The 13,526-nt window shown below is 41.1% G+C and overlaps 1 protein-coding gene across 5 annotated transcripts in view; it reads right to left on the bottom strand.

The window, feature by feature from the left end:
• WWP1 (WW domain containing E3 ubiquitin protein ligase 1) overlaps positions 1 to 13,526 on the bottom strand; it is a 70,800-nt gene that overhangs the window by 31,568 nt on the left and 25,706 nt on the right. For all 5 annotated transcript variants that reach the window (XM_089517570.1, XM_089517567.1, XM_089517571.1 and 2 more), the window contains exon 3: positions 9,332 to 9,473. In XM_089517570.1, coding sequence (XP_089373696.1) covers positions 9,332 to 9,473 — 142 coding nt within the window. The remainder of the gene's footprint in view (positions 1 to 9,331; positions 9,474 to 13,526) is intronic.

Genomic DNA, 13,526 nt, shown 5'->3' with positions numbered 1-13,526 from the left:
AGGTATGCAACGTGTCTCTTCTTCATGGTCTCTGTGATTCACCAAATGGGAGACTACCAAACTACACAAGTAGGTGGTAAGAATGTCACTGCACACAAATCAGTTGTTTACTAAACATTGACCTATACAATGTAAGTTCAATCTATAACAAATCCCAGAATACAGAATTAATCTAAAATGCCAATGCCCAATACAAAATGTCTCTCTGGTTCAAAGTTTTAGAAGACAGAATTGTCCTGAAACGTCAATAACACAGTCAAGATATGGAAGAATAAAGTATAGATCTCCTAAAGGCAGTGCCAGCTCAAGACATCAGCTTCACTCTGTAATGAGATATAAAAGTAATAGTTTCTGACAAAGTAGACATCTGACAAATGTTCTTGGCAAGCATTAATTCAAACCAGAGAGACCTTCTGAGCCAGTTCATGAAACAGACAGCCGTCACTAACCACTTTGAGAAGCACTGAGACAAAACAGGCAGTCCTTTCTTCACCAAAGAAGAGCACACACAGAGTCTCAGTGAAGTCCGAAAAACCGAAGTCTGTCAGCATAAAAAGCAAAGCCCTCTGCAAGTCTAGAGAGTGCAACTTGCTTCTGAATGCAGAAATAGTATTCTGCATAAAAGCAGGGAGAACAAAGACGGGTGGCATGAAAAGCAGACACCATCTTAGGCAAGAAGGCAATGTCATGTTTCAATATGGCTCAACTGGGTGGAATTTCAGGTACAAATGGCCCACATGGAAAGCACAGTAGTCACTAGCCCATCCAGCAGACATGATTCCTACCAGGAGGGCAGCCTTCCAAGAAAGCAACCAGAGAGTGCAGACTAAAAAGGCTTCCCATAAAGTTGGGCTGAGTTCCAAGCTCCACTGTGGCATCAGGCCCAACACTAAAGGATGAAGGTTTTTTAAATAGATTTTCAAGAACATTTTCACAAGGGGATCAAGGGAGCAGCAAGACTGAAAGCTCACAGAAATTGTAGCCAGGTAACACCATGTCAATGATCAGGACAAGACCCTGGAAGACAATTTAAGCAAGAAATCCAGAACATGTCTGGTATTCAGAAGGAGGAATGTGAAGGCGAATACAGAAGTCTTTTAAGAATAAGAACATCTGATGGAAGACTGATGAGTGGCAGTGATAATGTCCCTGACAGCAACAATTCACATCATGAGGTTGAGGGTGTTGAGGTCAGAACATGTGACTCAAGTATGGCACAGGCTGAGAAGATCCAGTCTGCATGGAAGTCCTTGAGAGAGGTGAAGAAAGGTGAGCCACAGCTGCTGGGCCCACCTCAGCATGATCAGGATGTAAGTCACTTGTTCTCCATGGATCTTGGCTATTACCCTCATGAGAAGAGGGGAGAGATGAAAAGCATACACTGTGACAACATTCCAATGAAAAAGGAAGGTCTCCCTGCATGGCCTACCCCGATAAGTCTGGGAACCAAACCCCTCACACTGAGCATCTCAGAAGCAAAGAGGTCCAGTACCAGAGTGCCTATGTAATGGAAGATCAGTACCAGTACCTCAAGATGAAGCATCCAGTCGTAAGGTGAATTTGATGTCTCAGTTAGCTTGTCTGCTAGGCGTTGTCTTCTCTGAAAAGATGGACCACCATGATCATAACATTCCTGGCAATGCACCAATCCCACAATCTTTGTGTGAGGCAGAAGAGAATAACTGACCATACACCCATTTGCTTGTTGATGGTAGTGTTATTGGCCAACACTTGCACCATCCTCACCTCATAATAGAGTTTTGAAAGTCCTGAATGTCTTCCCTACCCTTAACAGCTCCAGGGCGTTGATATGAAAGGTTTTTCTTGAAGCACCTGTTGTGACAAGCACTTGAGGTTCAGAACGAGAGAAAGGTATGCTGCTCTGGACGTGGACTGTCTCATCTGAAGGAACACTGGCCAGTGCTTGGACTGGTGAGTCACTTCTTGGGAGGATCTCAAAGTGGATCAAACTGAGAATTAAGCCAGTCTTGCATGTTTGACTGACAAGATAGACACCATGTAGTCCAACATTAATTTCATTTTATTTTTTATTTTAAGGATTTACATCCTGCCTTCTCCCACAATGGGATTACTTGCACACATATGGCCCTGAGCCTTCTGTAGCAAAGACACTGGAATCCTGACAAAGTGCTGAGAACCTGTCATCCAGGGAGAAGGCAGCCTTGGTTTTCAAGTCTAAGATTGCTCCGATGAACCTTATCCTTTGAGCTGAAAACCAAAAGAAAGTTCTCTCTATTCAGTTGAAAAGGTGCAAAACAACATCTATGTCCAGTAGGAGCTACCACCCAATGGAAGGCACAATCTATATACAGTACTTGTAAAGGATGACAACTTGCTGATGCCAAAAAGCCACCACAACTGTCATAACCTTTGCCAAGACATGGGGAGCAATGCTGATACCAAAGGAGAAAACACAGAACCAGCAGCTTCACTTCCCTACTATGAAGCAAAGAAACCGTTGGTGAAATGACTGAACTGAACTGTGGACGTAAGTGTCCTTCAAGTCCAGAGTGACATACCAATCACCAGCTTGCATCAAAGGGAGGATGGAGGTAATCATCCTGAAGCATTGTGGATAGATGTAGTAACTGATGCCTCAAAGGTTAGGTGCAGGACATAAATCCCTGGAAAAGAACCCCTGATGAAGTTGAGAATGAGGAATGGGCCATATTTCTCCTTTATGCAAGAGAATTTCCATCTCCTGAAATAGTATGGTCAAGGGAGGTGTGGTGTGAAGACTGCCTACAGGAGGATACTTCCAGAATTTGAAGTCATTACCTGGTGGTTGTCAAAGGTGACAATTTAGAGGAAGGGCTTGGAATGGGAGAAGAAAAGGCTACTACGCTCAACAGGATTGGAGGAGACTTCTGTATTGGAATGACAATCAGATCCAGAAACAGAGAATGAGGTAGCCAAAGGGGAAGGTTGAAGGACCCTTATCGCAACAGGCACCTCCACGGGAGCAGATGAAGCAGCAGCAGTTGAAAGCTGAGCAATTTGAGAGGGGTTCTTAGGTACAGACAGGATTGGTTGGGCTCTAGGCAGGGAAGGCTCTTGATGCATCAGCAATGAGATTTCCTGTTGAATAGTATGCTGGGCTGAAGGGCCCACTGGAACATTCCCAGTAATGAGTATGAGAATACTTACAGCATTATTGATACTGTGAGCAAGCCTCATTCTGAGAGTAGTAACTATGAGGGAAATCATAATCCCATGAATAGTGACTATATAAGGCTAGAGAACTTCCATATTGGGAATACAGGGAATGCTTGGGGCTCGACCTCAACATGCCCACTCACAAAAACATCTATAAGAATGATGACCACAGTACCAAGGGTGTCAAGATGGATAAAATCTCCAAGAGCAATACTTTAAAATTGAGGATAAGTCATAATCAGTAGAAGCAGAGCAAGATCTGGACTGAGACCAAAGTGACCGTTGACACAGTGGAGAGATTAGAGATCTTTTCAGGCTCAAACTAGATCTTGCTTTGCTTCTACTGATTTTGGTTCATCCTTGAACTTGAGAAACAGACCAAAGGGCAAGCATAGCCTTGGACATCAGCACCATAACTACCGCCAAAGAACCAGGAGCCCTGGTGGTGCAGTGGTTAAATGCCTGTACTGCAGCCCCTCACTTACAATCCATAAGGTTGCGAGTTCAATACCAGCAAAAGGGCTCAAGCTTGACTCAGGCTTGCAACCTTCCGAGGTTGCTAAAATGAGTATCCAGATTGTTGGGGGCAATTAGCTTACATTTGTAAACCGCTTAGGGAAGGCTTAAGTGCACTAATAAGTGGTATAGAAATGTACTTGTTATTGGTATTTCTGATACTGAACAGGCCAAGAAGTCCTACGAAGAAATCAATCCAATGAATGCAGTTCCTATTGATGCTGCTGTGGCAGCAGACAAAAAGGAACTGGTGGTTTCAGGGGGACAATCCCTATATAGGGCTACTGGAGGTGGGTGGAGCTACAACCAAAATGCTTATGTAATGCTCTAGAAGGTTCCAAAAGATGCACTGTGCAGGGGCAGGATAACCCATTCGTGTAAATCACAGAGACTACAAAAAAGAACCAAGGCTCTTGGCATAGTATTTGAGTACTATCTTGCCACACACACACACACAAGCTGTAGCTCTATCTGCAGAAAACAGAACTTATTTCCATTGTTTACTATAATGTACAGATAGAGGTATAGCTAGCATGCCAGCCTCCACATTAAAAAGTACTTCTGGCCACTGCAGACACTTGAGCTTCCCAAAATTAGCGCAGAGTCTAAAAGAGCTCCCAAACTGCACACACTGTATTTCAGGGAGTGCAACCCCACCTAAGCTGTGTCATAAATGTCCATTCTGAGCAGCCTGTTTTCCAATTACAACACTGATGCTTTGTCCAATTTAGAATGCAGTCTAATTTACACTAATCTACAAAAATACTACCTATAGAAATTAGTCCCAGAGTTCCATAGTCTCCCTCAGACAAGTAAACAGAAATGACAAAGGAATGCATAATCTGCGTAACAACAGTAATTCAGCTAAATTCTTCAGTCTGTCTAACTTAGGCCTGGTACAGACCGGCGATTTGCCAAAGTAGAGAACCAAAAGTAGGGCTTGGTAGAGCAGAGTGTACACATGCTCCCAAGCGCTACCGTGCCCCGTGAGAGCCATCATGGTGTGCTGCCATTTACACAGGAGTGTAATGAGGGCGCAATGTGACCCTTATGGCACTCCTGTAGCACCAGCAAAAGAAGCTCCTTTTCGGGGCTTCTTTTCCCAGAGGGTGGGGGGGGTGTTGGTTCCAGTTGTTGCATCCCCAACCCCACGCATCCAGGGGCAGCACAGAGTCGCTCCTTTTGGGCTGTCTGTACAGCCCCTTACTCCACTAGATTTACATGTAAGGGGAATAAGATGGAACTAGAACTTGTGGAAGTCCTTACACAAGTGGGGAAGTAGAGATGAAATACAGCAATAAAGACGGGATACATCCTAACTTCTAGGTCTGCCTAAAGTTTACAAAGGTTTATCTGCCTGTGATGGCAGAAAGACAGTGTGAATAAAACTTTTTTAAAATGCCAGCTGCGTATTTGCCCAACTTTTTAGCTCCCTGGCCAGAATGCCTAGGAACAAGTTTTCCTTGCAACCAATTCAAGAACAGTAATCTACGCTTATATTTCCACTTAAATGAAAACCGAAAATTCAAGAGAATACTTGAAATCTTGGGATAGCAGATGTCCATTTATCATAAATCACTGCAAAATACAGTGTCAAATTAAAGTAAAAGATCTAGCTTCCAAATGGATTTTATGACAGTAAGCTCTCCCTTCCTCTCCCTTTCTTCCTCCATCCCCAAATCTTAATTTGAAAATATAGCATTGTCATTCACTACAGGTATAAATCATCTTCTGAGTACTAACCAAAGTTCACATATTGTTTGTAAAATTCATATCACACTTCTTGGACCAAGAGGTGGTTTAAGGTCATACTTTCTCAATCAAGTGGTATTTGATCAAGTGGTAGTTTAAGATCAGAATTTGCATGAGTAACGAACAATGAAAGACTTCTAAATTTCTTCAAATATATCCTCTTTCATATTTCCCCTCGCTAATTTTAACTATGCAGGCCTCACTCCATCTGACCACCTTTCATAGAAAGATATTTTAACCCATTTCATGATTTTCCTTTTTCTTATTCTGAAGCATAAAAGTGCTATGATGTCTCTGGCAATCTTTCACTTCCATATTCAAATAAATTAACAATATATGTGAACAATAAATCTCCCCAACAGTGTACTATTTACCCTAACATTTGGCTTATCCAATTGAATACCTTTTCCCAAAAAATAACTATTTGGGTGTAAATCATATGCATTCCTTTATCATTCAACCGGGATTTGGTTCCAGGACCCATCCGACCTCACCATGGATAGCAAAACTCAAGTCCAATGAAATACAATGGCATAGAAATGGTGTCCCCTATATAAAATGACAAAATAAAGATTTGCTGTTCGGAATCTGTATGTGTGTTTATTTTCAAACCATGGATGGTTGAATCCGTGGATAAGGAATCCATGGACAGAGAGGGCTGACTGTACTTGTTTATTTAAACAGAAGATTCACTGGAAATGGTCATAAACTACATGATGAACAAGGAAGGGGGAGGCGGAATGAAGGACATGGTGAGGGAAGAGGTAGGAGCAGAGCCAACGAAGGACAGAGTGGGAAGGAAGCCTGAAGGTGGGATGATACCAGGAACAGAGAGTGAAGGAACAATCAGGAAGGAAGAGAGGGATGCTGACAGAGGAAAGCGGAAGAAATTAATGTAGATAGGACAGAGGGAAGACCAAGCATACAGGAAAGAGAGGAGCGCAGAAAGAGCTCAGCCTTGCTAGAGAGTTTTAGAACAATAAAAAGGGCTTTGGGGGGTATGTCCTTAGGAAAAGGAAGGAGGAGGAAATGGTAGGGCCACGGCGTGGAGAAGATGGCAAAATGCTAACAAGGGACAGAGAAAAGGCAGAACTACTCAACACCTTTTTTTCCTCAGTCTTCTCACAAAAGGAAATGGGTGCTCAACCTGAGGAAAATGGAACAGAGGACACAATAGAGGAAATGCAGCACGGAATAAAGAAAGAAGTAGTACAGGAATATCCGGTTAACCTAAATGAATTTAAGTCTCCAGGACCAGATGAACTACATCCAAGGGTATTCAAAGAACTAACAAATGTAATATTGGAGCAACTGGCAATAATCTTTGAGAACTCCTGGAGAACAGAGAAGTCCCAACAGACTGGAGGAGGGGAAACATTGTCTCCATATTCTGTGAATATTTAGAAGGCAACACCATAATCACAAAGTCAACACAAGTCATGCCAGACTAATCTGATATCTTTTCTGATAAAATTACCAGCTTGGTAGATGAAGAGAACACTGTGGATATAAGACCTTTGACAAGGTTTCCCATGACATTCTTGTAAACAAGCTAGTAAAATGTGGGCTAGACAATGCAACTATTAAATGGATTTGTAATTGGTTGACCAGCCACACCCAAAGGGTGCTCAACAATGGCTCCTGTTCATCCTGGAAAGAAGTGACCAGTGGTGTGCCACAGGGTTCTTACTTGGGCCCAATGCTATTCAACATCTTTATCAATGATTTGGATGAAAGAATAGAGGGCATGCTTATCAAATTGGCAGATGACACCAAATTAGGAGGAGTAACTAATACCCCAGAAGAGAGGGTCAAAATTCCAAATGACCTTAATAGATTAGAAAGCTGGGTCAAAGCTAACAAAATGAATCTCAACACATAGAAAATGTAAGGAACTGCACTTAGGGCGGAAAAATGAAATGCAAAGATATAGGATGGGGGACACCTGGCTGAATGAAACTACATGTGAAAGGGATCTGGGAGTCCAAGTAGACCACAAGTTGAACATGAGTCAACAGTGCGATGCGGCAGCTACAAAGGCCAATGCAATTTTAGGCTGCATCTATAGAAGTATAGTGTCGAGATCAAGGGAAGTAATAAAGCCACTGTATTCTGCTTTGGTCAGGCCCCACCTGAATACTATGTCCAGTTTTGGACACCACAGTTCACAAAGGATGTTGACAAGCTGGAGAATGTCCAAAGGAGGACAACTAAAATGGTGAAGGATTTGGAAACCATGCCCTATGAGGGTATGTTTGACCTGGAGAAGAGAAGGTTAAGAGGTGATATAACAGCCCTGTTTAAGTATTTGAAGGGATGTCATCTTGAAGATAGAGCAAGCTTGTTTTCTGCTGCTCCAGAGAACAGGACCTGAAACAATGGGTGCAAGCTACAGGAAAAGGGATTCCATCTCAACTTTAGGAAGAATTTCCTGATAGTAATGGCTGTTCAACAGAGGAACACACTCCCTCAGAGTGTGGTGGAGTCTCCTTCTTTGGTGGTTTTTAAACAAAGACTGCATGGCAATCTGTCGGGGATGCTTCGATTGTGAGTTCCAACATGGCAGGGGGCTCAACTGGATGGACCTTGTGATCTCTTCCAACTCTTATGATTCTATGATTCTAAGAGGCTGCCACAAGGAAAAATCCTCAACTTGCCACTGGGGATCTCATCAGTCTGAAGGAAGAGCAATTGGGCTAAGATGTTTAAAACACTCCCTCCTCTTAAGTGTTGTCATTTGTCAATTGGTTTTACTGCTGTGACTTTAGTTTTGTTTTTGCGTATGTGGTCAAGAAATAAAAAGTGGTGACAAAGACTAACTAGACTGTTTCAGATTCTATCCCAAGTCATGGATCTTCAGGTCAAGACTGGTCCCAAGCTGTGGCAGAGTCACACCATATATTAAATAATTTCTCAGGCTTTTTTAGATAGATAGATAGACATTCAACCTCTTAGTTCTATGTCTCTATCTATTTGAATCCAAGCTACTGATTATATGTATTGAGCTATCTGAATCAATTGAAATATATCATAATAAATCTCTAGACTGGGTAGCTAAACCCTCTTCATAATGTATAATTATATGTAGCATCATTAATAAATCTCACAGAGTTCAGCCTGCTATACATTTTTCAAGCGTTTTCTCCTAAGAAAAATAAAAATATATATATTTTGTGCATGGATAGTGGGGTAGACTGAAACAGAAATAAAAGTCTTGGTTTAATGAAGCTTTTGACTAAATAGGCCAACTAATGAAGAAAGCTAGACTTCAGATCACTCCCTTTGATTTTGATTTATATGTTTGAAGAAATGAAAGTAAATACAGACATTATCAAAAACAACAGCAAACATATGATGCAAAGATTTTTGGATTTGTGTTCAAATGAAAATAAAGTAGTAAGACTGCTAACTTTATCAAATCAGATGCTGATTTCTGTTTGAAGTCTATTATTAAAAAACATTAATCTCACTTTGTTTTTACATAGCAAGAATCAAAATCTCTTTCCGAACAGCTCACACTTGATTACCACATAATAATACTTAGATCAATGTGCAACCACTGTGAATTATGAATGTAATTTTTATGCTTATTCAGTGCTCTAACCATAGCATTATTTAACAGGGAATTCTTTCAAGAGAGAAAAAGCTACATCAAAACACAATTTATGTACTTTTAAAAATCTTTTATTACCATCTAATATATTAAATTAGGAAAAGGATGTCAGCCCCCCTGTGTACATAAATGTTGCCGTGCTGGAAGGATCAACAGGAAATTAGAAGAATCCTTATACTGTACCTGCTGAATAATTGGCTCCAATTTATTTCAAACTTTCAGTGATTACAATGTGCATCAAATAAAACAGAGTTGGGGGGAAAGTCTACTTACACAGTCAATTGTTCATCCCATTTTGGATTTGAGGAACTGTTCGATTTAGATGTTTTCTTAATTTCACTATCTGCTAGTAGTTCTGTATAGATGGCAGTTCCACCAAACCAGTTCTTTTTTCTTTTCAGTTTGGCACTAGAAACTAACAAAAACATTGCTTATAACTACTAGAAATGCTTTCATTGTGGAAAATGACATTGTTAGTTACACAAATAGCTGTTCAACAATTATGAATAATAAAACATTTTGTTTTACAGCTTCTGCTTACAAAATGTACTTAGTCCTAAAATACAGTTACAACATGCCTACACCCAAGTATAAAAAGGAAGTTTGAAGGGCACTATATTGTGTTACTTTAACTATAGTAAAATGTAGAAGAATTTATTAAAATCATGATTCAAAAGGCAATCTGAATTGAACAGCCATTTTTCTTGTTTCTCTTTTAAGGCAGCTACATTGTACTTAGTTAAAGAACACTATTAACACCTAAGATTGACATTATGCTACATTATTAGCAGGTCAGTGAAAATACTTTACACTGTGTACCAAACAATCAAACCTTGTAATTTATCTAGTTTACATGTTCTTCAGAGGAATGCCAAAAAAAAAGTTTTCTCAGTTACTTTCAAACAAAAATGGTAAAGGACACATTTGCAAAAAACATATATACATTTATCTAAGAAACTCTGAAGGCAACCAGATAGCCTTTAGCATCATTTGGGAAATGACTGCAAAATGTTCATGCATTGCTCAAACTTAATACCAGTAATCAACATTCTGCAACTTTCTGCACAAGTAGAAGAATATTTTTGGATTTGATTTTACTTTTCTAGCACAGACCCATACCCTCCAGCATTTCACACATCAAAATTAGGACATGTGTGGCCAAGCAACAACAGAGTGTGGTCAAGGTTGGACAAGTTATTTGTGAGAAAGAATACACAAAGAGTGTCTGCGGCAGTGCCTGATAAGATTCTGCCCCTTCCTATTAAGATAACTGTGTACAAAAAAACTGAGTACAAATTACTTTTACATTTTGAGCCCAGTGTGCAGTGACTGAAATAAGCTGAAGGCAAAGGAGGAAACTGGAAGAGGAGGGGGAATTAGAACATTTTAAAAGCAGAAGAAAAAGTGGGATGGCAGAGGATTAATGCAGCCACAACATTGTGAGTTCCAGGCTCACTCAGCCTCCCATCCTTTCGTAGGTAGGTAAAATGAGTACCCAACTTATTGCAGGCAACTGGCTAACACATTGTAAACCTCTTAAGAGAGTGCTTAGTTCATTATGAAGCGGTATAGAAGTGTAAGGTGCTACTGCTATTAATAAGTACTATCCTGGCCAAATTGGGACAGTGAAAGGGTACACAGTGCTCTTGTGTGAGTTATAGTGAACAGTTTCAGTGAACAAAAGATGGCTTCTGTAAACGGTGAATATTTAATACAAAAAAGCACATTTTGATCTAACCATCAGCTACAAGTTAGCACTTATTCAGCTAACAATTTATTATTACACCACACTGAGGTCAGATTGTATTTAAAATACTCTCTTTGATCTTAAACAACTTAACTAATGGAAGTTCTTACTCTCCCATCACCAACCTGAAAGTCCCTCTGGAGGATTAGGGGAAACTAAGAAGTGTGAAATAGAACATACTGTATATAAGTCCAGAAATTTTAGTCAAAAAAATTGACTCCAAAAACCTGAGTTGACTTATCCATGGGTCAATGTAAGTACTGCACTGTACATATACAAGGCTTGAGCATATGTACTCAAGCCACGTGGGAGCGTGTGGGGCGCAAGGGGTGGTGCGTCCCAGTCAAATGAATGGTGTGCGCGTCCATGGTGCTCACTCACCACTCGCAGCCATGCCACCGCACGCACAAGCCCCATTCACTTGAATGGGGCTTCAGCATAGGCGGAATTTGTAAGGCGAGGTTCCACTGTACTTTAATTCTTATTTTAAAAAGAAACCATCCCCTTTTGAAAAGCAAGAGTATCATCTGTCCTGGAAGAACTCACACCCCTTTATATTTTCTCATCCATGAAGTCTTTAGTATGCTGGAATTTTGTATATTTTCTGGCACTGTTTTCCTTTGTTTCATCCATTGCATCCTTTGTTATACACCCCTAAGTTTTGCCCCCAACTTATCCATGAGTCACATCAAAATCCATAAATTTGGCCCCAAACCTGTCCTCCACTTATACATGAGGTAGACTTATAGTCGAGTACTGTATATACATTAAGTGGAATCATTAAATTATGAGTAACCTGCCACCTCATGTTGGCTAATTCCTCTTCCCTGCCCTGTGGCACTGCTAGGCCTCAGGAACGTGATCTTCTAGAACTTCAAAGAGCAAAAAAGAATGGAAAATGTCTCTTCTCTTGTGAACATCTTTACGTTAACTTACCCTAGGATTCAAGCCACTGATAATAAAATACATTCCACATAAGAGATTAAATTGGGGGGAGGGGAAATTCTGTCTATCACTCCTACAAGTTTATATAAAACATAGATTATATCCTTTGGCATTTCCCTGAGGAAAAGCACTGAGCATAAAATATGTACACTTGATATGTTTTATAAGAAATATCCTTGTACCTTATCTACTCTTTGATTTTAAATTCTGCATTCTGTGCATCTGCTTTCTGGGGCAATCTCTTTGGGGCAAACAACTTTTTAAATATGTTTATTTTTTTTAAAAAAAAGGTAGAAAAGGATTAGAACCTCATCTTTCTAACAAACAAATATGCAAATGAACACACTAAATGAACTCTTGTGATAAATTTGTCAAACACAGACATGCATAAATATGTTCACTGAAACATCAGATAGGCAACTCTGGGTGCATGTTCTCCTTGTACTACATGTACCTTAAGAAGTAGAGCAGGGGAAACAAGGCGAGAAATAACTAAAAAAGCAGGTCAAGAGCTTGGTCATCAATGCAGTTTAGAGAATATCAAAGCTATTCAGGAACAGTGGCATCACTAGGGTTGGTGTCAACTCACAGAAAGGATTGTTGGGTGGCAGCAGCAGCTGTGGACTGACTCATCTTCCTACTGCCTCATTTTCCCACCCAGCCAGCTGCCCATCTAGCCAAACCCAGAAAAGACTGCTGGTTGGCAGCAGCAGAAGCAGCCAGTCCCACTCTCCCTTCCCTCCCACTGCCTCACCCACCCACCTGGCCAGCCACAGAAAAGGCTGTCAGGTGCTGGCAAAACAGCAGTCTGCCCTGCCCTTCCTTCCTTCTTACCTGGCCAGTTGTCTGACCAGACCCAGAAAGAGCTGCCAAGTGGCAGTGGTGTCAGCATCAGACTGTCTCACCTTTCCCTGCCACTGCTTTGCCCTCCTACTGCCAGCTGCCCAGCCAGCAGCCTGGGCCTTCAACTGGGAAACAGAAGAAATTTCTCTAGGTTCAGGAAAAGGCCCAGTTGCTTGAGAAGGCACAAAGCAACATCTGTGTCCAGTAGGAGTTGCTCCTTGGTGGAAGCAACAATCAACCAGTCCTCTATATACAGGTAAAAGAGAATACTTTGCTACTGCAGAACATCTGCCACCATCACCATGACTTTTGAAAAGACAAAGGGAACAGTACTGACACTGCAGGAGAGAACTTGGAACCAGCAAACCTGCTTTCCTACTGTGAAGCAGAGAAACCATTGGTGAGATGACCACATAGAAATGTGGAAGTAAGCTCCCTTCAAGTCCAGAGAGGTGAAGAAATCATAATCCTGAATCAAAATAAGGATGGAGTTTAAAGTCACCATTCTGAAGCATCATAGACAGATGTAGTGCCTAATATGCTCACTCCTTCCCTGGAAAGGCTCAAAGGAGAACAGAGAAAAGGCAAGGGAGTCCAAAGTAAATCCAGGCAAGGCAAAGCAACCAGCAAGTAAATCCATGTCCTGCTAGGAGCATAGGCAGGAAAAGGATTAATCTTTGGGGATTGCCCATACCACTTCAGGGCAGGAAGGTCTTTTCTCATTTCCTGCCCACTAGAAGCAGATGGGAGAAGCCAATCCCAGTCTATAGGGGATTCTAACCTTCTCTGCTGGAAAACTCCATTCCTTCTTGGTTACAATGAGTAACAGAATCCCTGAGGAAGTTAAGAAGGACTGAATGGCCCTTTTTGAAAGAGAATCTCCACTTCTTGAAGTAGCATGGTTGAGAGAGGTGTGGTATGAAGAATGCTTGA

Source organism: Sceloporus occidentalis, unplaced genomic scaffold, assembly GCF_023333645.1.
Source record: "Sceloporus occidentalis isolate IW3139 unplaced genomic scaffold, rSceOcc1.0.p SCAF_3, whole genome shotgun sequence".
NCBI classification, from domain to species: domain Eukaryota; kingdom Metazoa; phylum Chordata; class Lepidosauria; order Squamata; family Phrynosomatidae; genus Sceloporus; species Sceloporus occidentalis.
Note: the sequence above shows the minus strand (reverse complement) of the source record. Positions and strands in the feature narration are given on the sequence as shown.